Source organism: Drosophila montana, unplaced genomic scaffold (assembly GCF_035044405.1).
Source record: "Drosophila montana isolate Dmon_TW-CO22-7 unplaced genomic scaffold, ASM3504440v1 contig_1505_1, whole genome shotgun sequence".
In the NCBI taxonomy this organism is placed as follows: Eukaryota; Metazoa; Arthropoda; class Insecta; order Diptera; family Drosophilidae; genus Drosophila; species Drosophila montana.
In genome coordinates, this window is record NW_026996452.1 from 3,525,148 (window position 1) to 3,549,348 (window position 24,201).

General features: G+C 39.2%; 1 protein-coding gene and 1 long non-coding RNA gene across 3 annotated transcripts in view; one reads left to right on the top strand and one right to left on the bottom strand.

Moving 5' to 3' along the window:
- The first annotated feature begins 8,367 nt into the window (after positions 1 to 8,367).
- On the top strand, positions 8,368 to 9,167 carry LOC135435409 (uncharacterized). The gene is made up of 2 exons (XM_064692448.1): positions 8,368 to 8,526; positions 8,591 to 9,167. Exons 1-2 carry the CDS (start codon positions 8,481 to 8,483, stop codon positions 9,007 to 9,009), a joined length of 465 nt encoding a protein of 154 aa, XP_064548518.1. The 5' UTR covers positions 8,368 to 8,480; the 3' UTR covers positions 9,010 to 9,167.
- A 6,934-nt stretch (positions 9,168 to 16,101) lies between these two features.
- Positions 16,102 to 24,201, bottom strand: part of LOC135435683 (uncharacterized) — a 59,885-nt gene continuing 51,785 nt past the window's right edge. For both annotated transcript variants that reach the window (XR_010437413.1, XR_010437412.1), the window contains exon 3: positions 16,102 to 16,263. This is a non-coding gene — a long non-coding RNA (uncharacterized LOC135435683). The remainder of the gene's footprint in view (positions 16,264 to 24,201) is intronic.

Consider the following 24,201-nt stretch of genomic DNA (forward strand, 5'->3'; position numbering starts at 1 on the left):
AATTGTTTTGAAGTTTGAAGCTCAAAAAGCCAAAAAGAATTCTGAGAACTGGCTCTCTATCTCAGAGTTGCAGTTCATCAGCCGCACCGTCAGTCATTTAGGCAGTTTGTCAGCTAGTCCGCGTGACAGTTTGTCAATCGAAGCTCGTGCAAATACTTCAAACTTAATTGCGACTAAATCTTTAAAACACGGAATCTTATGCTTGCCACCTTTCTTGCTGGCTGCCTCTTACCTGTTACCTTTGCCACCAAGCGCTGTCCGCATTTTAATTACAAAACCATTCAAAAACAAAATTAATTCTCAACGGAGCGCAATAGGTGGCCAAGCTAAGCTCACAATCTGCTGTCGGCACGTGGCGGCCAGCTGAAGCCCTACAAAAACGGAAAAAAAAGCAAAAGCAAAACTCATAGAATAGCTAATGCTCTAAAATATTAAAACTTAGCGCGGTCTTATTTTCTTTATAATACAAATTTATATATATTTCAATAATATTATTCAGAAGAAAATTTGTGATATGAGTATTTGTTTCCCTCTTAAATACTCATTTAAGCTTTTTAGTTTATCTTTAGCAATATCATAAACTATTTACTTAATTTCCCAATCGAAGTACACTCAATTTTACAGACTTTGTTATGTTAGGGTATTCAAAATATTTATGGCTGCAATTAAAGTTGAATGTTTGCGTTGGCCGCCAAAAAGTAGGCAACACATTTTCATGAGCTGTGCGGCAGTCAAAACAAATATAATTAAAACAGGTGAGATAATGGTTGGGATCATAAAATGTCTATTAAATTGATAAATTTAGAGCAAGGTTAGATGCTCGTCGAAAGCAACAACAGCAAGGTTGACAGGGCTAACCACAATGATTGGCAGGGCGCAAAACCAACACAAACAGACCGAGTGGGTAGACCAAGAAAAGAAGAAGCAAACAAAAAAACAAAAACATGTTTCATTAGACTAATGTGTTGCACGTCACATCAACGTCAGGCGCAGTGTAACAAGCGCATGTGAAAATCCCAAACAAGCAGCTGCAGTTGGCCAGGATGCGAGGATGCGAGGGTGCCAGGACACAGCAGCAGCAGCCGTACTGGCATACAGGATGAGCTGTGTAAGTGTGTGCTATTGTGTGCATGTATTTGTGTGTGTGTGTGCGTGCGTGTGATTGTGTCTGTCTTTCAGCTGCAGCTTCTGGCGGCTTGTTGTCACTGCAACATGCCCCATCTCCATATCTCCATTTCCGTCTGCAGCTCCTTTCACTGTTGCCAGCCATGCATCTTCGTCATTTCCCAGCACTTGTCAGCTTGGCAATGCAATGCAAAATGGCTGCCCAGCTCGCAGGCTCCCAGCTACCAAAATCCCTGTTAACCACCCCTAAACCCCTTACCAACAGTTGCCCGGCTGTGATGCATTGTCCTGCACGCTATTTGTGCATCATTTGTAATCGCATGAAAAATTTGTCATGAAACTGTGCACTTTGCCGATGTCAAGCTAATTATATATTGATATTTGTTCAAAATAATGAGTTGACATGGATTAGGGATTTGAAATTAAGTGTAATAGATACAGATGAGGTCTTCTGCAATGCTGAATTTTTATATTTTATACAATATATTTATTTAAAATTTGATCTAAAATTTAATTTAAATTGCTCGAAATAAAATACAAATGATAAATTAACAAAATCAGCTTGTATAGTAGCATCAAAATAAAGAAATTATAAAAATCATAATTATTGTATGGACTTTAATATAATACATAAAAATATATTAATATAATAATATTAATATATATACTACTTATATATATACATATATATATATCTATGTATTTTCAAACAGCCCACAAGGATTTCCACCTTTCTATCAAGCTCATTTTTATATGGCAACAAATATTAAATCGAATCTCTCGCAGTTGAATCAATTTAAAGTTTGGCCACATCCCAACCCAAAGCAATTTGTAAAACATACTCGCCGGCCATGGGTGTAGCTCCAATTTTGGATTTAACCTGCAGCTGGTAATCAAAACCAACCAATTGAAAACCCAAAGCAAAACTGACCGCAGCAACCAGCGCCACGAGCACCACCAGCAACGCCACCAGCGTTGCCTCAACAACCACAACAACAACAACAACAACAACAGCAACAACAATAAGAAGCAAGGCAACTGTGCCTCTTGCTGCCACATGCACATATTTCTGGCAGCGAGTGTGCCCTCTGGCCAGCGGTTCAATTGTAGCTGCTGCTCGCTGGCTTTTCGCCTGCCTGCTCTCTGGCTGGCAAATTCATGGCCACTTAAATACCATAAAATAGACCGACTGCTCGGCACTAAAATCTAAAAGTTGCACAAAAGTTTTCCCTAGCTAGCTAGCTAAAGAGCTCGCGCTTTTTCTCTTGTCTTTTACACACACACACACACACACAGTTAGATTCGCACCTTGTGCGCTTTTATGGCTCATCATTTTTTTTGGGTCAGTCATAAAAAGCATCAAAGTTAAAAGTTGCACCTTGTTCTTTTTTTTGGATTTTGTTTGTATTTTGCGACGGTAAATCAGTTTTTATTATGCATAAATTAAAAATGTTCAATTAAAAGGGTTGCAGTTGGGTGAAGTTTTCTTCTTTTTGAACTCCGTAGGGCTTTAAGCTTAAGCTCAATTTTGTGTTGTTTTATGTACTATATAGAATTTTTAATTAACGATATCGACTGCGCCACACTTTGCCAACTAAAAAAATCAATGAAAATATTTGGCTTAAGGCACATGGCGTATGCGTAATATATGAAAAATAGCTATTCCGCACTTTGCTCTCACGTTTTCGCCGGCTATCAAGAGGTTTTTTTTAAGAAAAAAGATCGAATTAATGAAGCGCACCTGGCGTATACGCATAATATGAAAGGCAGCTGCCACAACCCGCACGAAAGTGCATTCAATTTTTTATGCATTTGTTGCGCATTAATGAATAATTATTGTTAATCATTTATGCTGTGATAGTAAAATAAAATAAAAGCAAGTGATGCGTTTAAATTGCCTTTGTTTTGTTTTTATACCCAGTAGCTATAACCATAAATGTACTTTTAAGGGGTATAAAAAAGAGACAACAAAATCTCCTAGCGAATATATGAATATCAATTAATGTATCAGCAATTTGTTTCGTTTTTTCACTGAACAATGTGCTTTTGACAAGCTAATAAAAAATATATTCTTTGATAACTTTTTCATCTCTAGTTAGTACAAAAATTTATAACGCTTTTGTTGATGCTTTTGTTAACAGGGCAACTGTTCTTCGAGCACTCTCCACTGGACATGCAGTTGGGTTATTTATTTATTTGATATTTTTTTAAGTGCTTATAAACAACAATTGAGTGCAACAATTGAAATATATTCATGCCATATATTCATTATTAATTTGTGGGTGTCAACCAGCTGTAGAAAATTATTTTCCATTTATGTTTTTTTTTTATATTGATTTGATTATTTTCCTTTGTCGTGCTTTTGTGTTTATTAAATGGCTAAATGTGTGAAGCACAAATGTTGATGTTATTTATTTATTAACAAGCGGGTTCACTGAAACACTGAACAGGATATGCGCTTTATTAATTTCGAATGTCATAAAAGCCACCGGCCACACAAAGTGCTCATGAATTGTTAACAGATTGGTGTAAATGAGCGGTGCGACAGGCGAATTAAAAGTTCAGCAAAACTGCCAAATTGAATGAATATAATTTAAATAAAGAGCTTTGACTGGCCAATTGCAGTCAATGTTGCATTCAAATTGCTGAGCCTGCAAATTGCTGAGCAATTATTGTGGAAATTGCATTATAATATACCAAAGGAAATGCAAATATTTTATTTGTTATACTTACTTTGAGTTTAATTGAATTGTTATTTAATGAAAGTATAAAAAGAACTTTTCACTGAAACAATATATTTAACCAAGGTCGAAAAGGCGAAAGGCGACAGCTAATAATCTCGTATCATGTTAAACTTTGACCAATAAATCTTACACTTGATTTGGGCACGATTCTTACTTAACAAGTTAATTTTCAACAATTTAATTCATAGAATTGAAATAAGAAACGTTTATACTTTAGCAACATTCTATTTAACATACGATTATGTATTCGGCTTCAGACCTTTCAATTTTCAGTAGAAATCTAGTTGGGAATTGTGAGTAAGAAGTACGAATTAGTTTTTCCCTCTGCTCAGGATATGTCTGATTATTATTTATTATTATTAGGCAATCATAGTAAAAACCAAATAAATAAGTATTTTTATTTGTTTTCAAAATATATTTGATACAGTCTGCTTTAAGCAGTTGTATATCGATTGTGCTTTGCAAACTTAAGACCGAATTCGAGCAGCTGTAGATAGTTTTGCCACTTTTATGACAACAACAGCAACAAGAGAGAGGAAAACAACTGGGTATTGAATGAAGAGCAGCGCGCGTCAGTCAAACGCATCACCCAAGGCGATAAAAATCAATTTTCCTATCCAGACATGCAAACAGCAGCAATGACAACAGCGACTGGGAATTCAGGAAGGGGTTGGAATGGGGACTGGGGTGTGGAGAAGTATGAAAAATTAAGAGACACATGCCAAGGCGCACGCAAAGTGCAGCGAGGCGTGAACCACGACAGCAACATGACAGGAGCCGTGGGCGTGGATAGAGGCGAGCAGGAGATGGAGGCAGATCCGCCCTACAGCTGGAATGCAATGCAAATAGCCTTAAATGCATTTGACGACGCTGTGATTTGATTTCAATATCCTAGCGCTTCGGCTCCTCCATCAGCCATGTTGACTTTCAATTTCTGTTTGCGCGCAGTTTTCTGATTATAATTCCAATGTCGACAACGTTGTCGTTGTTGATTTTGTTGTTGTTGTTGTTGTTGCTGTTGTTGTTCCGCTGCATTTTTATTTTTGGTTTTACTTCTCTTTCGTTTTTGTTGTTTGCGCAATTTCGATCTGAAGTTGTCAGGAATTTAAGTATTGGGGCTGCGAGGCGTGTCAAGGACACACGCCTTATAAAACCTTCAGCCTGATTGTCGTCTATGGAAGGCGCGTGTTAAGCGCTTTGCTGATTGCATCAAAGACCAATGCTGCGTATGCGTAATGCGTATGCGTTAGCTTAAGCAGACACCAATGCAATTTATCTTAAATCGAACAAAGTATTGTAACAGCCAGCAGAGAGCAGTGCAATATTAGAGAAGTGTGTTTGTTTTTTATTTCCTATAACAAGTTAATACTAAGGCGTATACTTAATATTGCCTTGGGCACACATTAAAGTATATCTCGTGCAGAGAGAAATGTAGAAGAAGTTGAGAGAGAAATATACAAACAACATGGCGTATACGTAATGTCATGTCGAGAAGGGAGATATGCAATTTATAAATGAAACTTTGAGCAGATAGAAGTGTAACTTATTTAACAAAATAGTTGAACAGCTTGGCGTATACGTGATGTTGCCTCGATCAGAGAACTTATCAGATTGCAGCCACGGTGTATGCGTATGTGGAACTTATCTTAAAAACATCTCAATGCATATTTGTCATCCACGAACTGTGTCACAACAAGTTGTGTGTGTGTGTGTGTTGTAGTTAGGTAGGTAGGTAGGTAGGTAGGGGGAAAAGCATGGAACCTTCTTAATTTTCACCAGTGCACGCAATAAAGCAGCAGCAGCAGAGGCAGCGTCACGTGCGCATTTAAGTTGCAAGTTACAATGGCAACGTGCGGCACACACATATACAGACACACGCACACACACACACACATACAGCTAGTTAGCGCATGTCAGCGTAAATTTAACACACAACGAAACCTGACGCCGCATACAAACTAAGCCGCGGCGTGGAGACATAGCGCAAGAGCGAGGAGCAGCTAATAATACGCTGCTCTCTCTCTCTCTCTCTCTCTATTACTATGTCTCCCTATCGCTCTCTTTCACTCGCTCACGTCCAGCTCATTTTGCGGTTTATTTTTGAGCGCGAGTGCAATAAAAAGATATACCTAGGCGAACGTAGGAAGTCGAGGCAGGTTTTTTTGTCATCCGTGGCATAACCGACTCTGGCATTGGCAGCGACTGCGCTGCATAATCAGCGGCGCGACTGAGGCAAAGGCGACAACGACAATGACGACGCCAACACCAACAGCAACAACAGCAACAACAACAACAACAACAACGACAACAACAACAGCAACAACGACAACGACACCGACAACATTTATCATATGAAATGCACGTGCCAAGCGTTTGCCAGCTTTGTTTCCGTGACGGCACGAGCCGGTTGCTCGATAAGTCAGCCCACGGCACAGAGATACTCCAACCCAGGCATGCATAATGCGTGGGTAGTTTAATAAGTCTAAAGATTAAGCTAATAAGATTACAAATGCTTCAATTATTTTCTATTCTATTGGGCTTTAGCTCCGCTCTGATAAAATTAGTTAATTGATAACTGAGATGATGGATTCGTGGGTTATTCTGGTTATTAACACTTTTTAAAGTTTATCTGTATTAAATTGGGCTTAAATTTCCATACATTCTGTTTGGCATACATATTATATATATTTCTATTTTCTGCTTTGATTATGATTTAACGGAAGATTATGGTTACGAAAAGTTCCGTTCGCGAGTGTGAAAAATCTGTGGAAATAAAACATTTTATTTTTGTCAATTATTGAAGCTACGAAATCATATTTATACATTTTACATTTACATTTTAAAATCATGCCTCAGCTTCCATATATTTCTTACACTCACCTCGCCCATTTACTCGTGTATCCCAAGGTATCCAGATATTATATTTACAGTTGCAGTTGCATTTTCTGCTGCTGCTACTGCATAATTATATTGACTAAAGTTTATGCTTTGCGCTTGTGTTTCAATGAATTAGAGAGAGAGAGAGAGAGAGAGAGAGCGCAGCGTGTGGCAAGAATTGTGTTTGGTTTTGGCCATGAATGGTGGGATAGATAGAGGCATAATTCATATACGTTCAAATAGTAGTGCTTAAGCTGCTTGGCAGAGTGCCTAGTCTGGTCTTGTTTTGCCTTGCGTTGCCTTGCCTTGCCACTGGCTCTGACTGATTGCACAAATACTCCCACGAACACACTTACGCACACACACACACACAATCCGTGGCAACAACAGACGCTGGCAAGTAAATGCTGCACAAACTTTGACGCACACACAAATTGCATTCTGGTGTCATGGAAGTTTCTGCACCTTCAAACCAAATGGCAAGTGCTACATTTGTTGTTGTTGTTGTTGTTGTTGTTGTTGTTTGAGCTGCTTAAGTGCCATGCATTGAGTTGTTTTCACAGCACCCATGTCGCCCGCTAGCCCCACCCAAGCTTCTTTATGCACTTGAGAAAATCGATGCCCTGAGCGCATTGTTTTTGCAGCCGCACTTCAACTTGAAAATGTTTTGATAAACTAGCTGGCTATGCAAAGCAGCGAAAACTACTAAAAAAAAAAAGAAGGAAGCGAGCTGAAAATAAACTAAAAGCTGAGTGAGCCCAAGACGAACTTTAAGCCAAGTGCCAGTCAGCTGCAAAAACAGAAACAACGGCAACAAACGGCAACATTTACAGTGAGCAGTTGTCAAAATGGTTGAGCAACAAAAATACCCCAAGAAAAAAGCGCAAAAAATAAACGAAAATCAAGAGATGAGCTAGTCTTAAGAGAGTGTCTAAGAAGAAATACTCTTCATAGTCTTTCGTCTTACTGATTTTCATCAAATTCTAAATGTCTAAACTCACTTTTGAAACTGCACTTGCAATGCATATTTAAAATAAATGTTATGCATCACATTTCCATTCATTTTTCACGCGTATGGGTGAATATGCCTCGATTCGATTTAAATAAAAGTGGGGAAACTTTCAGGTCATGTGACCCTCAAAAGTTTCTTTAAAGTAAGCGTGTAAAGTATAAAATAAATTTGTACGAAATCGATTTCCATTCATTTTCCGCTCACGGGCGTGAATTGTTAGAAACTGAATAGTTGAGCTTAGATTTAGTATCGGATAAATTGTTTAATCACTTCTCTGACTAACCTTTAGATAAAGTACCATACATCCCAAATCCAATCCAAGAGTTTTGGCAAAGTCAATAATAAAATGTGCGTACACCTCAATGGCAGAGTATAATCGCCAAAGAAGCTGAATTGCAAAAAAGTTGTGGCACTTGTGCGACAACAACTGCAACAACAACAAACAAATGCAATCGAATTGGTGAAACAATTGTCAATGCGTCAATTTAAATGGATTTAGTTCCAAGAGCGACAACAACGCGTCTCAAAATAAAATGCAAAAGAAGCGAATGCGAAAACGCGTCGAAGCTAGCTTTGAAAAACATGTCAAAAGAAAAAGTATTATATAAACTTTGCCCAACAATAAGTAGCAGTCCTTGAACTAATCAGGCAACATTTACGACAGCTCCCAAACTGAGCCGGAAATATCGAAAGCATATATCGATTCAGAAATTTGGCTCATAATGCGGCTGCATTTGCTGTGCATTTGGTGGCTGAGCCAATGTTTGGGTAAGTGGTGCAATTGCTTCTGTGCCAAAGTGGTGCCGAAATCAGCCCAATTGAATGCCCACAGCTTTGAAAATAAACGGACATTGCCTCAGGCAATCGCTGCAGGCGGAGGCAGCAGCTGAGGCCTTTGCCACACGCCACATGTGGCAACCATCGCGGCCAGCCACTGGCTGGTTGGCCGACACAGGCAGCTGCGCGGGCCCAACAGCTTTGCGGCGCACAGCTGACAGCCATGCGACAGCAGCAGCCAACCAGCTGCATGGCTCCAATGCAACAGTCGCCTGGACAGCAGCTCCCGCGGTGAGCACGGCCAATTATGTCTATCAATGCGCCGCCAAGCGTGTGGCAGATCCATCGTCTGATTTGGCCGCAGCCGCAGCCAAAGCCAAAAGCCCTCCCCTACAGCAGCTGCAGGGGAAACAGCAACAGTTGACAGTGCCTGCATTTGTGCTGCAGCTGGCCAAGATTTGGAGCGGAACTTAAGCACTTCAAGAAATCAAATTGACATTCGCTCATTCAACTATATTTTATAGCATTTATATTGTTGTGCATCATGCCAAGTATTATATTTTAAAAGCTGTTGTTAGTTCAATGTTAAATATAGCCACGATTTAGCCACAAAAAGGCTATTAAGAAACACACTTTCTGATAACCGGCTAAGCTTTTAGAGGCAATTATTGCCATATACATAATATACGATTATTTAACAAAAATAGCCAAATATTAAATAGCCTCGATATAAAGTATATATATTCTTTAAATCTTTTCAAAAACGAAAAAATCTGAAATTATTCTATATTAAATTAAACTCAGCTCTAAATTGGCATCTAGCAAAATTGCTAGGATAATTTTATGCTTTCCACCAAAACATTTCTGAAATAGAAAACTTTTCCGCTCGAGTTTCGATGCGGTTGAGTTTTGAGCAACTCGTTAAGTCTGCGCTTCGAGCTGAGAAATATACATATACGACTTGCGCATTATTTAATTAGTAAGCCTCTAAGCTGCCAACCGCTATAATACATATAAATCTGTTTTCACATAACTGAACGAGAATTAATACTTATTCCTTTCGTAAGATATATAAATAGGCCAACGTATAAAAATAGAAACCTTAAAAATGGTAGTCCTGTGATTGAAATGCTGATAAAAGCCAGCTTCAATGCGCACACATATATGTGCTATTTCTGGCCTGTTTTGCGCAAAATGTACACTCGCGCACACACACACACACACACACACCCACGCATCGCACACTGACTGCGAAAAGGTAGCGCATGACATAAACAAAGCTGGCAGACAATAAAATGTATAGCAGCCAGTCGCTACTTTGTCGCATTGTCTGCTCTGGGGGAGAGTGGGTGGAGGGGCTGCATATTGGCTGAGCTATAGACACGCACACACGCACGCACACATGCACACAACTAGCTGCCATTACTTGGCATGCTTTAAGCGTAGTTGCGATTTTCGCAAAAATGTTATGGCTGCTGCCGTTGCCAAAGCGCACAGCCCACTTCACATCTCGCAGCATATCACCCAACTAAGCAGGTGCAGCGGCAGCTAGGCAATTGCAAAATGGCGGCACAGCTTAGTCTAATGGCGTTACGACGTTTTAGCTGCAATTTCAGTGGGCGGCATTAGCAACAGTCAGCAACCCCCCCCCCCTCCCCTTCACCTTCCCTTCAGCAATTTTGTTAATTTTCCAACCGCTTTGCGCGCGCGATATGCACGCCCAAACTTTTAATTAAGCCAAAGCCAAAGGACTTTTGAAGTGTGCGTGTGTGATACACACACACGCACAACACACACATAGCAGAAATTTTTGCTATTCATGCACCGGCGCCCATTTGCCTTTTCATTCATTCGAAATGCCAAACACAATTCAAAAAATGTGTTACTATTTGGTCTGCTCCTCTCTTTCCCTCTCTATCTCACTCCCGCTCGTTCTCGTTCTCGTTCTCTTTCGCTTTCTCTGTGTATGTGTTTGGGCCCCCCTTGCGGTATTATTTTGCAGCACTCGGTTCACGTCATTTGAAAAAAGGGCCAAAGCCAGTTGCTGCTAATGCTGATGCTCGCTGCGGCTGGTTGTGAGTTTTAAATGCCTGCGGCTTGTGAGGCAGCGAGCATCTTTTATGTTTTATTAGCCACGTCTAATTGAAATATGCACGTTGTAATATGTGAGCCACATGAAAAACTCACTCCATTAGAAGCTCATTTGGCAGCGCCCATTTATGAGCACAATTAAGTCTGTGAGCCTTCATTTTTACGTTTGTTAGCAGCAACTCTTAGCACACACTTCAGCACGAACTGCTTGACTGTGATGTGAATGTCCTTTCTTTCTCCTATTTTTAATGCAGTCCCGAATTTCGCAACCGTCTACCCAGATATGCCTCGGCTAAGCTTATATATATATATATGTATATATATTTTGCAGAGTCAACGTTCTATAAACATGGGTGTGCATATGCACTACATTTTGGCACTTACGCTTTACCTGTACTCACACATTTTTCTCTCCATTTTTCACATGCAAAACATGCATTTTTCACAGAAATTCCTGTCAATTTTATTGTCAAATAAATTGTGCAGAATTTAACAGAGCCCTTTCAGCATATGCTAGACTAGAAGCTGCCCTGTAACGACTGTAGTATACTTAAATAAATAAATCTTACGAATATTAAATCTGCATATACTATTTAAGAGTAATTATACCAAATATATTTTATTCAGACCTTTTAAAGGTTATTATAGAACTGGAGGAATTGAAGACAGATAAATGTTATCCTTGCCATATATGCTCCATACTCCACAAATGCCTTGAACTGCCTTAAGCTGTCTGAAAATATATCTACATTCGTATACTTTAAATATACCCCAGTTGTTTAAGACAAGTTTATAGGGCATCAGCATAAAACCAAGGCAGCAACAATGCAACGTTGTCTGTTATTTTCCAGCATCAAAATTATAGAAATACATATACAAGAATATTTTGCAACAGGAGCGCGTTGAGCATCGTTTTAATTATGCAAGAAACCATAGAAATTGTATTTTTAAAATGTTTATTTCGATTATTTTGCTATCTCTTCGTTATTTGTGTGTTAGACAAATTTGTTTAGTTGCTTTTCAATTAAACTTGGAGATTGGAAAACTCTGGTGTATTTGCCAAAGACAAATCGCCCAACTGCAATAATAAGAGCCGCAGGCAGAGCCAAGGTAAATTTGATGAGTATATTTGTTATTTTGGCTCTTGTTGCTGTTGTTGTTGTGATAGCTGACAAAAAAATATTAAAAAAGTTCAGCCATGAGCAAGATTTATATTCTTAATCCAAATAATGTCAAAAAGCCACAAAACAAGCGACAGGCGCATAAAACAACTTAGCAAATGAGCCCAGCACACACACGCGCGCACACAAATAAACACACATAGCAAAAACGTAAGAAAAATGTTATTTATTGTTATTACGAAAATAAATAAGCAGCCAGGCCAGGGCAGCGCACAAGGCGCCTGCCACGCCCCTCACAAATGCAGCACACAAAAATGTGGCAAAATAAAAGCGTAGAAATTAAACAACTGGACACACACACATACGCAGCAAATAGCTACGGCAGCCATTTTATATGCCATTACAGTGTAAATAAAGTATTGTTTATGTGTACAGGCGCAGTTGTGTGTGCGTGTGTGTGTGTGTGTGCTTATTGGCAAGCTGTGTGCCAGTTACATTTACTTAATAACCTGTGTCAAACTTGTACTTTTTATAGGTCAACTAGCAGCAGCAAACCAAGCCAATGGCATTGCGATTATTGTAACAAAGTTCGAAGTACGCCCGATAAACCCAGAAGGCAACACTTTATCAATGGGGACCAGAATACTCGTAAAACTGTCCTCAAATTATTTATAGACTTGATTGGGTGAGTACAGAACACAGACTACCATAGAAACCTAACAAAAACTAATTACGAATTACACTGAGCAGCTCATGAGTAAGGAATAATTGTGTGGAAGGGAGAAGGGCGAAGGAAGAAAATTAAATTTAAAATTTTTATACTTCAAACTAAGCGCTGTGTTTAACAATTGTTATAGTCTACGATTGGAGTAGACTTTATAAAATGGTTAGGCAGACTTATATAAAACTATTTATGTTTTCATCAAACAGTCTCATCCGACAGTGAACCCTCTTATGTCAGCAAAGCCAGAAATGAGAATTAACTTGTACGCAATATTTATTAAAAATGAATTTGGTTTGGCTTTAGGAAAATAAAATAAAATATTTCAAAATCCTTTGAAACTGTACCATGGGAAATATTAAAAAGTTCGAAAATTTTACATGTTACCTGGAACAGATCCATTCTATTTCGCGAGCGTCCACTGTACTTCATTTAAAATTTACGATGAGAAAATCCCCAGCTTTAAATAACAAAATTTCTCTTAAATTTCTTATTAGCCTCAAGGAAACAAAACAATTGAAATAAATACGACAGTGCTTGGAATATACAATACAAAATTGGTTAGCTTAACATATCATGTTTATTTTGTTGCATAAATACATTTTTGGTTTTCAGCTTTTCCTTGCCTCAATTTGCCTAATAAAGAAAATTATGTAGACAATATTTACACTTTATTGCACAGAAAATTCAATTTATTTAATTAACTAAGATAAGATGTATTGAGTGACAATTGATTGGCACACAAATACACACACGCACACCAAATACTTATGTGTGTACCAAATCAGCTGTCATAAGTGTTAAATAAATGGGCTTTTATCTAATGCTCATTTCGGTTCAGTCCACTGTCCTGAGCAGCCCCCAAACAATCTCAGCCTACCCCTTTCGCTTCATATCTGATTTCTGCCTTTTTCGCCAATTTTCACCTCTTCCCTCTCTCTCTCTCTCTTTTCCCTAGACTAATCTCTTTTAATTTTGTCTCGCGTTCTTTGAACTTTGCACATGTTGCACGTATGGTCACATACACAAACTCATTTCGATGTCCGCAGCTTAGCAGACAGACTCACGCACCACACCACGGTGAAACACACACACACACACACACACACACTCAAGTGGCCACGCACACTCAGACATCTGAGCAGCTGGAGAGCTCCTAAATGTAAGCTTTGTTTGTTTTTCATTAGTTGTCAGCCCGCCGAACTCTTGACCTCCCTCCGCACATTCAACTACCCACCCGCCCCCTACTTGAGTCCCCGCCCGATTTTAACTTTCTTCTTGTTTTGTTCAGTTCTTTCGTATTCCTTGTCTGTGCCTAGATTTCTTACATTGTCATACCTTGACCTTTTCCTTTAGTATATCAAAAGTATATAAGTTCGGACTTTATTTAGCCGATATATAGTCAGACAAGTTATGTCCAATTATTTCTTTTATTTTCACTTGTCTAATTCTTATATATTGCATCTTTTCAGATTAAGGACCTCGAGATTTCCAACTGATTCGACTCCCACAAGGCTAAAAAGGGAAAACCATCCAGGATTGGACGTCATTTCTCAAGAAATAGATATTTAAGTTTAAATACAAATAGAGTCCACAATAAAACAAAGTGAGCAACTATTCAAGTAGCATTAACATAATTAAAAGAGAAAAAAATTAAAAAAAATAAATTAAATTAAAGAAAACCAGAGCGAAGTTTTCCAAGAAATAAATCAACCTGTAAATAACCTGTTTTCATTTATTTTCGCTCCTTTATTGACTAGCACAAATGTATGCTGTCTATTATACTGTACATAAACAGCAGGCAACTAGGAAATGATTCTTTTTTAAATCTACATTCGAGTAAATTAAGTCAGATCGGGCCCAGATTGGGCGTTATGTAATCGTGGAGGTCCTTAAAATTGATTGGCGTCTTTAGCTTTCAATTCCAGGACCAAGCCCATTTACGAAAAAAACGTGATGTAACCACTGCATTTTTGGTCATTTTGGAAAATGTTTCAGAATCTGGATTTTTGAATGGGAATAGAATGTCCTGGTCCGTACGAGTCAAAAGAGGTATATCAATCCGATATCGGGCGAAAAATAGCGGAGATATTTAAGTTTTAGGATTTTTGCAAAAGCTTCAAATGGCCATAACTCGAGTATTTGAAGTCCTATCGCGGACAGATTGGGCGTTCCGTAATCGTGGAGGTCCTTAAAATTGATTGGCGTCTTTAGCTTTCAAATCCAGGGCCAAGCCCATTTTCGAAAAAAACGTGATGTAACCACTGCATTTATGGTCATTTTGGGAAATGTTTCAGAATAAGGATTTTTGAATGGGAATCGAATGTCCTGGTCCGTACGAGTCAAAAGAGGTATATCAATCCGATATCATGCGAATAATACCCGAGATATTGAGGTTTACCGATTTTTTTTTAAAACTTCAAATGGCCATAACTCGAGTATTTGAAGTCCAATAGCGGACATATTGGGCGTTTTGTAATCGTGAAGGTCCTTAGAATTGATTGTTGTCATAAACTTTCAAATCCAGGACCAAGTCCATTTTCGAAAAAAACGTGATGTAACCACTGCATTTATGGTCATTTTGGGAAATGTTTCAGAATCTGGATTTTTGAATGGGAATCGAATGTCCTGGTCCGTACGAGTCAAAAGAGGTATATCAATCCGATATCGGGCGAATAATACACGAGATATTGAGGTTTACCGATTTTTTTTTAAAACTTCAAATGGCCATAACTCGAGTATTTGAAGTCCTATCGCGGACAGATTGGGCGTTACGTCATCGTGGAGGTCCTAAGAATTGATTGGCGTCTTTAGCTTTCAAATCCAGGGCCAAGCCCATTTTCGAAAAAAACGTGATGTAACCACTGCATTTATGGTCATTTTGGGAAATGTTTCAGAATAAGGATTTTTGAATGGGAATCGAATGTCCTGGTCCATACGAGTCAAAAGAGGTATATCAATCCGATATCGGGCGAATAATACACGAGATATTGAGGTTTTACGATTTTTTTTGAAAACTTCAAATGGCCATAACTCGAGTATTTGAAGTCCAATCGCGGGCATATTGGGCGTTTTGTAACCGTAAAGGTCCTAAGAATTGATTGTTGTCATAAACTTTCAAATCCAGGACCAAGTCCATTTTCGAAAAAAACGTGATGTAACCACTGCATTTATGGTCATTTTGGGAAATGTTTCAGAATAAGGATTTTTGAATGGGAATCAAAGGTCCTAGTCCGTACGAGTCGAAAGAGGTACATCACTCCGATATCGGGCGAAGAATACCCGAGATATTGAGGTTTTACGATTTTTTTTGAAAACTTCAAATGGCCATTACTCGAGTATTTGGGAGTGTTGTAAATTGTTGAGGGACACCGAATCGAATATTTTTAATGTCCACAAGGATATGGAATTATGTTGCTGCCGTTTACCTTAAATTGCATCCCCAAAAGTATGCAACTTTAATTGGCGGTTGCTAATTTTGCGCACCGCTTAAAGGTATGCAAAGTTTTTGCAAACACACATTTGAAGTTTCATAAACAAAACGTTAGTTCATTTGAATTATTTCTTTCTATCTGATTTGACTTTGTAATTGTACTTAAAATCACTTAAATTAAAAAAGATGGCATGAAATTTGAATTATACACTTCTGCCAGCTCTGAGAACAGTCGTCCTGCTGAGTCGTCCTGCTGAGTCGTCCTGGATCAAATTAGTCATACAATACCCTCTCCCCAACTTGGGGTGAATGCCAGATCACTTTAAAATTCTTATTGATTTGGGGTGGTTCCGCAATTAGCGCTGCAAGATGAATTAGACAAAACAAAAATGTGTTAATATGAGTGTGATTCTTATATATATGTTTATGTTTATATACATAATGCTTAGATTAACATAAAATAATAACATATAAAGAATACTTATGTCAATAAATTACCAAATTGAATAATTAATTTGTATGCCCTAAAGTAGGCCGTCGAAATGCAGAGTAACTTTTTACGGCGGCAGCTCGAAAGTATGCTATCATTTAAATACAATAATAAATTTATATTTATATGCTTTAATTGACATGCTGAAAAGTATGCTACAGATTATATGTTGATGACAAAAATTCTACCCAATTTCAACATCCGATTTTAAGCTAACTTCTCGCTTAAATCAAAACATTAAAGAAGCCGATTTATTGTATATTTACAGCTATATGTATATATATGTGTGTACCTATAAATGCTCTGTATTATATAGTGCTCCTCCAGCTCTTCATTAGTCAGTGTCGCCTCAGCAGCTGTTGGACTTTTGTAAGACTTGCTACGGCCTGTGGCATTAATTAAAATGCAAATAACTGTTTTTCAATTAGATTATAATACGCTCGTTATGGGCGTCACTGACTAATTATGTGCGTGGGCGTGGCATAATTGGAAAGCTGTTGAATAAGTTTATCGATTGTTGAGCTTAGTTAATGAAATCACTGAGCAAACGTCGTCGAGGCAAGCACGCAACGCGCTCAGGCCAATATCAAGCATACGCCATGTGGCAAAACTCATTGACTTCTGGCCACACGCACACTCGCAGACACACAGAGGCACACACGCACACCCTTAACCAAAATGAAAATGTTTAGTCAACTGTAGCTGACCTCAGTCCGCGCTAGCGCCAGCTGCCATAATAAAAATAGCAACAACAAGAGAAGCAATAACAAAAATGGAAAACTCGTATGACTGCTATTTTCCGAGAGCTGCCATGGCATGTGGCCACTGGGCTCATGGAAATTTCATAGACTGGCCGGAACCTCATGCTCCAGCCAGCTCAGGTTTCCAGCTGTCTAACTGCCCGCAATTACTCACACTTGACCGGGGTCCCGACTGTATAACCTGCCGGAGTTGCTGGCGCTGGCGACGCTTGCGACGCTTGTGCCTCTGCTTGGACAGGTAAATTGCAATTTTAGTCGCTGGTCTTCGTCAATCGAGTTACAGTTAGCCCAACAGCGGCGCCCAAAAAAGTATGCAGCGAAACATTTTCAATTAAAGTGTTTTTATTGACGTTTTGTATTTGTTGGGCATGTGTGAATGCCAATATTATGCTTTAATATTTATTGTTAAAGTGCAATTCATCAAATAGGCCTTTATTTCCTTACAACACAACTTGACCCAAATTAAGAGAGGAAAGTTAACTTTGCGCAGTCAATGTCTAAATACCCTGGCTGATATCTAGTAGACGTGAAGCAAGTTTTTGTATGTACAACATAGCAAAAAGTATACCTTATAAAAGCCCAATATTATGGTTCCTATCAATATATAACACACAGTTTTTCTTAACCCAATCTTATACGGCAGCTATATGATATAGTAGTGGGATCTGATCTGATCTATGTACTACCTGCAGCATGAAGATGGATCGAATCAAAGTCCTGACCAAATAGTAAAAGTTGTCCTGATCAATGCTCTTTACACTTTGTTAACAAATGGCTAGGATATCAAATCGCAATTCTTGCGTTTAACTTTTGGCAAATTGACTAAAAATTCAAGAGCAATTACTTTTGTGATTAAAGCAAACGGATTCGTATGCAATAGCAACAATTAAGAGCGCCGTTGAAGAGCGCAGGCCACGCTGTCGCGCTCTCTCTCACTCTTGCTCACCAATTCACTCACTTGATGCGCTCTCTCTGCAGCAGCCTCTGCTGCACAGAAAGCTTTCGCTTGAGCTTTTGCGCACAGCACTCAAAACGGGGTTGAGTTTTAGCTCAAAAAAAGGATGCTGTGAGTAATTTTTGTTTTTCGAGCAGCGGCTCAGCATGTTGCGGCCTCTCTTTCACGCTTTCACGCTCTCACTCTCTCTTTGACTGCTTCACTCGCTCGCTGAGCCGTTTTGAGTCTTTGGCTGCGGCAAAGTTTGTCGCATTGAGTGGCCATTGAGTCAAGTGTTCGCACTTGATTTTGCCTTTGCCTTTGCCTTTAAAGCATCGCCTTGTTTTTTTGCCTATTGTTTTTGTTGTTGTTGCCGCCGTTGTTGTTGTTGTTGTTGTTGTTTCCTGTGCCCTATGTCCACAATATTAGCTCGCACATTTTCTTTTCTTTTTTTATTGCGCCCACACACTTTCAATTTTGCTTTGGGCTCTCGCAATTCGTTTGCTTATCAGCGCCTTTTTCTTTATATTTTTTTTTTTATTGAACAGCATTTTCATTGTTTGATTTTTGTCAACGCTTCTTTCGTTGATTTTCTGTCTTCCACTCTCGCGCTTTTCTTTTTTGTTCCCCTTTTTTTTTCTTGTGTCTAGTGCTTTCCCCTTTGTTGCTCTTTGTTTAGCTGGGCGCCTCATCTGTTACTTACATAAGTGGCTTTAGGAGCTGTCGGGGCTGGGCGGGGGGGGGGGGGGGGCTAGGGGCGTCTGGGGTGCCAGGCGAAAGCTTGCCATTTGTTTCTCCATTTTGCGTGTTTGATTTTTATTTGGTATTGTTCATTTTTCGGTTAGTTGGTCTTTTAATCGTCTTTTTGGCTTACTTGTCTCTACTTTCTCGTGATTTTGTTGATAGCCTCGTTGTTTTTGCTGCTGCTTTGGCTTTTCAGCTGTCGCCTGCGCTCAATTTCAATTAGTTTGAGCATTGTTTAAGTTGTACTTAAGCGCTTTGCAGTCATTGATCTATTGGATACCCAATCTAATTGACACTTTCCAATCGCTGCTATGGCTCTCTCTCTCTCTCTCTCTCTCTCTCTATCTTGAAATTGTGTAAAAGCTGTTAATTAAATGCCTCTCGACTTATTTTTCTTGTTCTCAGCATTTTCCTCTTTTTTCCACAGAAAGGTTACTTACAAAAACAGGCTCAGCTTTCCTTCTGCACTTTTCATTTGCTTGACTATGCACTTCTCATTAGGCTCAGCTTTTAAAATGGGCCCTTCTATGCACTTCTCACCGGCATCAGTTGTTGAAGAAGGGTTCTTCTAAGCTTTGCATATGCGCCCATTCATTAAACTTTGTAGTGTCGTTTTCTCAGTTTTCAGGTAATCTATATATATTTATATTTTTCAAGTGCCTTTCCTTGCACTTCTCACAATAGCTAGCTGAGCACTTCACTCATGCTTCTCGCACTTATTTGCTTAACTTACTCTGAGTAAGGTGTTTCTGTGTTCTACTTTAAACATAGTTTACTTCGAATTCTTTTAGTTATTCATTAGTGAAGTGCTATTAAATCAATGCGTTTGACGTCTTTCTATACGCGTTTCAAACCCTTAGCTAATCATTTCACATATCCCTCACCAACTATTCTAAATATTTATTCAACTAATCTATAGAATTCTATATAATTCATCAAGTCTCTCTACCCTATTTTGTTTACCTCTGGGCTCTGTTAGCTGTGTGCGCCTTTGTTTTAACGCTATTGATACGCTAATTAGTTGCGATAATTTATCAAATGCGCACACCTCTACACCTACATACACACGCACACACACACACACACACCCCCATACACATACACATACGCGGGCACACTCACTCACGTGTCGCCAGCTACTAAAAATTCTGCTGCAGTAACAAAAATTGCTACTTAATTACACGGCATTGGCATCCGCTGGCAGCAACCCTCCCTCCCTACCTCTCTTCCGCCCGCTCTCTCTCCTCTGTCTCTCACAAGTGTCTCACCCGCCCCATTGGCATTCTCATCCGTGCCGCATCGTCAATGTCACAAGTGCTGCAGTGTGGCAAGTTCCATTTCCTGGCATCGCCTCGGGTAACTTCACAATTAACTACTAATTGCTCATACGCGACGTTGGCTGCGCGACACTAGAACAAAGTCAGGTGGGCTCCACCTACAACCACTCCTGCTCTCTCTCTCTCTCCCTCTCTCTTTCTCTTAAGTCTTCTTGACTTTTGCTTCTGCTCTTGCTCTAATTATCCGCCTTATCATCCAGCTCCCACCTGCCGCCTGCTGTTGTCCACATCAGGTATTTACTGAATTAAGTTTTAAATTTTTATTAAATGCTCTGCGCATTTTTGCCACACCTCGCCGCACCACACAGCTTTGCTGCTTATGTGGAGGCTACTGTAATTAGTTTTTAATTGCTTTTCAGTTGGCAACTATGCGACCCGCGTCCTCTAAATAGTTGTGACGCCTTTGTGCGCTTTCCACTTGCCACTTTGCCACTCGCCATTCACAAGTTCCAACTTTTTGGCTTTTTTCTTTTTTTTTATTTATTTTATTTCATTTTTTGCCGCAGCTGTGCCGTGTAGCCAAGTCAATCAGCAATTGGGCCCGGGCAACGTCGGCGGCATTTTAAATATGCCCGCGCCCAATGCCACAAAAAGTAATCAGAAAACTTTTGCAATAAATCTATGAATACATATAATGAAAAGCCATAACGGTGCGAGGTCGCTGTAAATACCACGCCCAAAGAGCCCACAATTGCCCCTAAAGTTTACCATTACAAATTCAATTTTTGCATATACATATACAGCATATATATATAAATGAAATAGTGTGACGTTTAAATGCAATTGGGGCGTTATGAAAAGAAAAAAGCCAAAAAGATAACTAAAGTATCGCAGAAACGTTGATTTGATGTACTCTTAAAAGTTGTTATATAAATACTCTTAATTTATAATAAATTGTTTAATTATGGAACGATAACATATGGACAGAAAATCGAACATTTAGTGAGAACATATCGATAATTATGTAATCAATCACATATCACATATTAGTTAATCGATAATATGTTAAATTATGCAAATATAACATATCGATCAATTCGCGACGCAAAACATATCGACTATTTCGTTGACGATAGCATATCGATAAGTTAGGCAATCGATAATATGTTCAATTATGAATTTTAACATGTTTTTAACTTTTAAGAGCGTTACCATATCGATAAAATTGTGATAAATAGCGTATCGATCCTTAAAGGATCGATAACAAATCGATAGTTTAGTAATTGATGTGAGTAATGTCGATTATATTAGTATAATTACATATGTATATATAAGTTTTAATCAGTAAAATCGCTTTAGATAGTATACTCGATAATATAATCAATTTAAACTAACAAATCTAAACTTCTATATATGTAATCAACTCATCGAGTTTTCGATAGTTGAATAGAGTAAATAAAGTTATCGAGCTTTGTGTAGTCATCGAATTTACTTACAGTAGTCGCTCAGACTTATTTGACAAGTGAATACTCCCACAAATATGCCTTAAATACACTTTCCATTTCGGGGTATCAATCAATTGCACTTATACCCGCGCCCCACCCTCTGTCCCTCCGCAAGCATTTCCGTCACCCGTGCGGATGTCAAACACATGTCGAAAGGCGCAAAACATTGACAAACAAAATGGAAAACTGTATGAAAAAGAAAATTGAAAATAAAACAGGAAATATGCCGCCGAAACAAGAAAAATATGTTGCATGCGGCAAGAGAGGGCAGCAAGAAAAAAAGCAAGGAACAAACAGGAAGCCGAAGAAAGTGAAAAGGTGTGCAGACAGGCAAAGTTCCAACTCATTTTGCACAAATGCCGAGTAATTTTGTGCGCCAAGTGCCAAATATTTAATATGCCCCACATATTTGGCCGGATAAGCAGCAGCAGCAGCAGCAGTAGCAGCTGCCTGTGCTGAAAAATCGCTCATACGCAACGTTGACGCTGCCTCCAATTGCCCTTGTTGATGGTTCATTAAAAATCTCTCTCGTCTATCGCAACAATCGGTGCAGTCGCCTTTAACAATAATAAATCGTGTACAGGTGCCGACGCACTGAAATAAATGTTTCTGGCAGCAGTGTTAGCTCTGGCTCCTTGCAGTGGGCGTCGACTGGGCCATAATTAATGTCTGCCGCAGGCTTAGATAAATTGCAATATAAATTTGGCTATAAAAGGTTTGAAGCTGCAGCTTTTCCTGCACTTTAAATGGGCAACATTTCGATTTGGCTTAGACTAAAATAACAGTGAACAGAAGGACAATCAAGGACACGTGTTTGGATCATATGGCATGATGTGTACCCATACCCTGTAAGCAGGCTGCGCTTTTGGGTAGGCATAAGAAAGCTATGCTTATGTTAGTAACAGGCAGCACAAGGCTTATTGCAGCCCATTCGACTTCAACTATTATTATTATCAGCGACCTAGTCGGCTTACGCTTCCCTATTTGTCCAGCAATTCATTTAAAATACCCATTGATCCCAGAGCCCATGAAACTTGGTATGTGGCTTGTCAGGTTTGTTAAAAACTTTTAATGCCTTAATCTACTTACATATATCTAGAAAAAAGATTTGCACATAAGCTTGCAAAAGTTTTAATGTATTATGCCAACATTATTAAGTTTTTTAGTATTAAAAACTTTAATTTTTAATACCATCGGATCATAAAAGAAAACATTTCTCGAGCAGCAACTAAAGAGGAAGTAGTGCTGCCACAGCTTGAAGCAAGTGCCCGGGCAAATGTTGATGTACGCCTGGTTGTGCCTATATAGAACATAAGGGCACTTGTATGTACTTATATGAAGGCGTATTGCGTGAATAGCATGGCGTATATGTTAACAAATTTCACTTGAATTTAGTTCGGTGCAGACTTTGAGGGAATACAAACTTACAGCAGCACTTAGCATAGATTTGGCTTGGCTATAAACTGTCTACAGCGTATCTTCTAGCACATCATGAACAATGTGTGCAGATATAAATGAAGTTAAACATAAATACATTTATACATAAATACTCCACATGGATACATCAGAGATGTCCAGATAACTTACAGAGTACCTTCGAGTCGTTTATGCTCGATTCAAGTGAGTCTTTCAGTCCATTATATGTATTAATGTGCCAAATAAATATTAATATATTGAATATAAAAAACATATTTTAAATGCGTAAGCCTTAATGCTGAATACAGGGTGTCTGCTAGTCGCCCCAAAATAATAATGTTTATGCCAAATGCATATCAGACGTGCGCTACTTATGAAAGCTCTTCACAGGGCATCTGCAAGTCGAGCACTCTCCAGTTTGCCAGCTTGTTTTTTTTTGTATATTTATTAATTTGTATGCTGCACACACAGTAAAGGTGCCTAAGCCCAACTTTTTTTTGCTGCTTCATATCTAATTTTACAAATTTCTTTTTTTCGTCAAAACTCAATTACATGGAGCAGCAGTCGGCGCCGCGGGGGCAGCACACGCCAGGTAATTGCTTGAAAATTGAAGAGAACAAAAGAGAGAGAGAGAGAGAGAGAGAGAGAGAGAGTGGGGCGAGTTTTGTAGAGCTCCGTTTAAGTAAAAACTTTCGGCATACTTGCGTCTCACATTACGACAGGTAAATGAAAACCAAAAAGAAGAAGAGCCCCACGGAGTCGCCTCAAAATAGCGGCAAGCGCTGCAATTATGCGAAAAGTTGGCCAACGAAAGTCGGGCGAATGCTAATGACTTGTAGGCGGCGCAGAAAGTCAGGCTGAAGAATGCCACAGGTTGACAAACATTGCGACTTGCCGCCACTCAATCTGGAGTGGAGTATCAACGACCGGAAATGGCATAACAGCGCGAGAGGCGCCAGCTAAAATGGCTGTTTGTTTGCTTCCGGTGTGTGCAAACAGCACAAACACATTACGCTTCAAGTGCGGCAATGCCACGCCCCCAACACCAACACCAACACTCTCGCCAAATGTATACTTTATGCAAAAGGCAAAGGCGCACTTGCTTTGGCAGCAGGTGAAAGCCACAGTTAAGCGCGGGGGGTTTGGGTGGGTTTTGGGGGCCACCGCAAAGTC

What these genes read in the sequence shown, in the direction of transcription:
- LOC135435409 (XM_064692448.1), top strand. Translation starts at nt 8,481, where the DNA reads ATGCGGCTGCATTTGCTGTGCATTTGGTGGCTGAGCCAATGTTTGG. An exon ending in GTGGCTGAGCCAATGTTTGG is followed by an intron (nt 8,527 to 8,590) that starts GTAAGTGGTGCA and finishes GAATGCCCACAG; the next exon opens with CTTTGAAAATAAACGGACAT.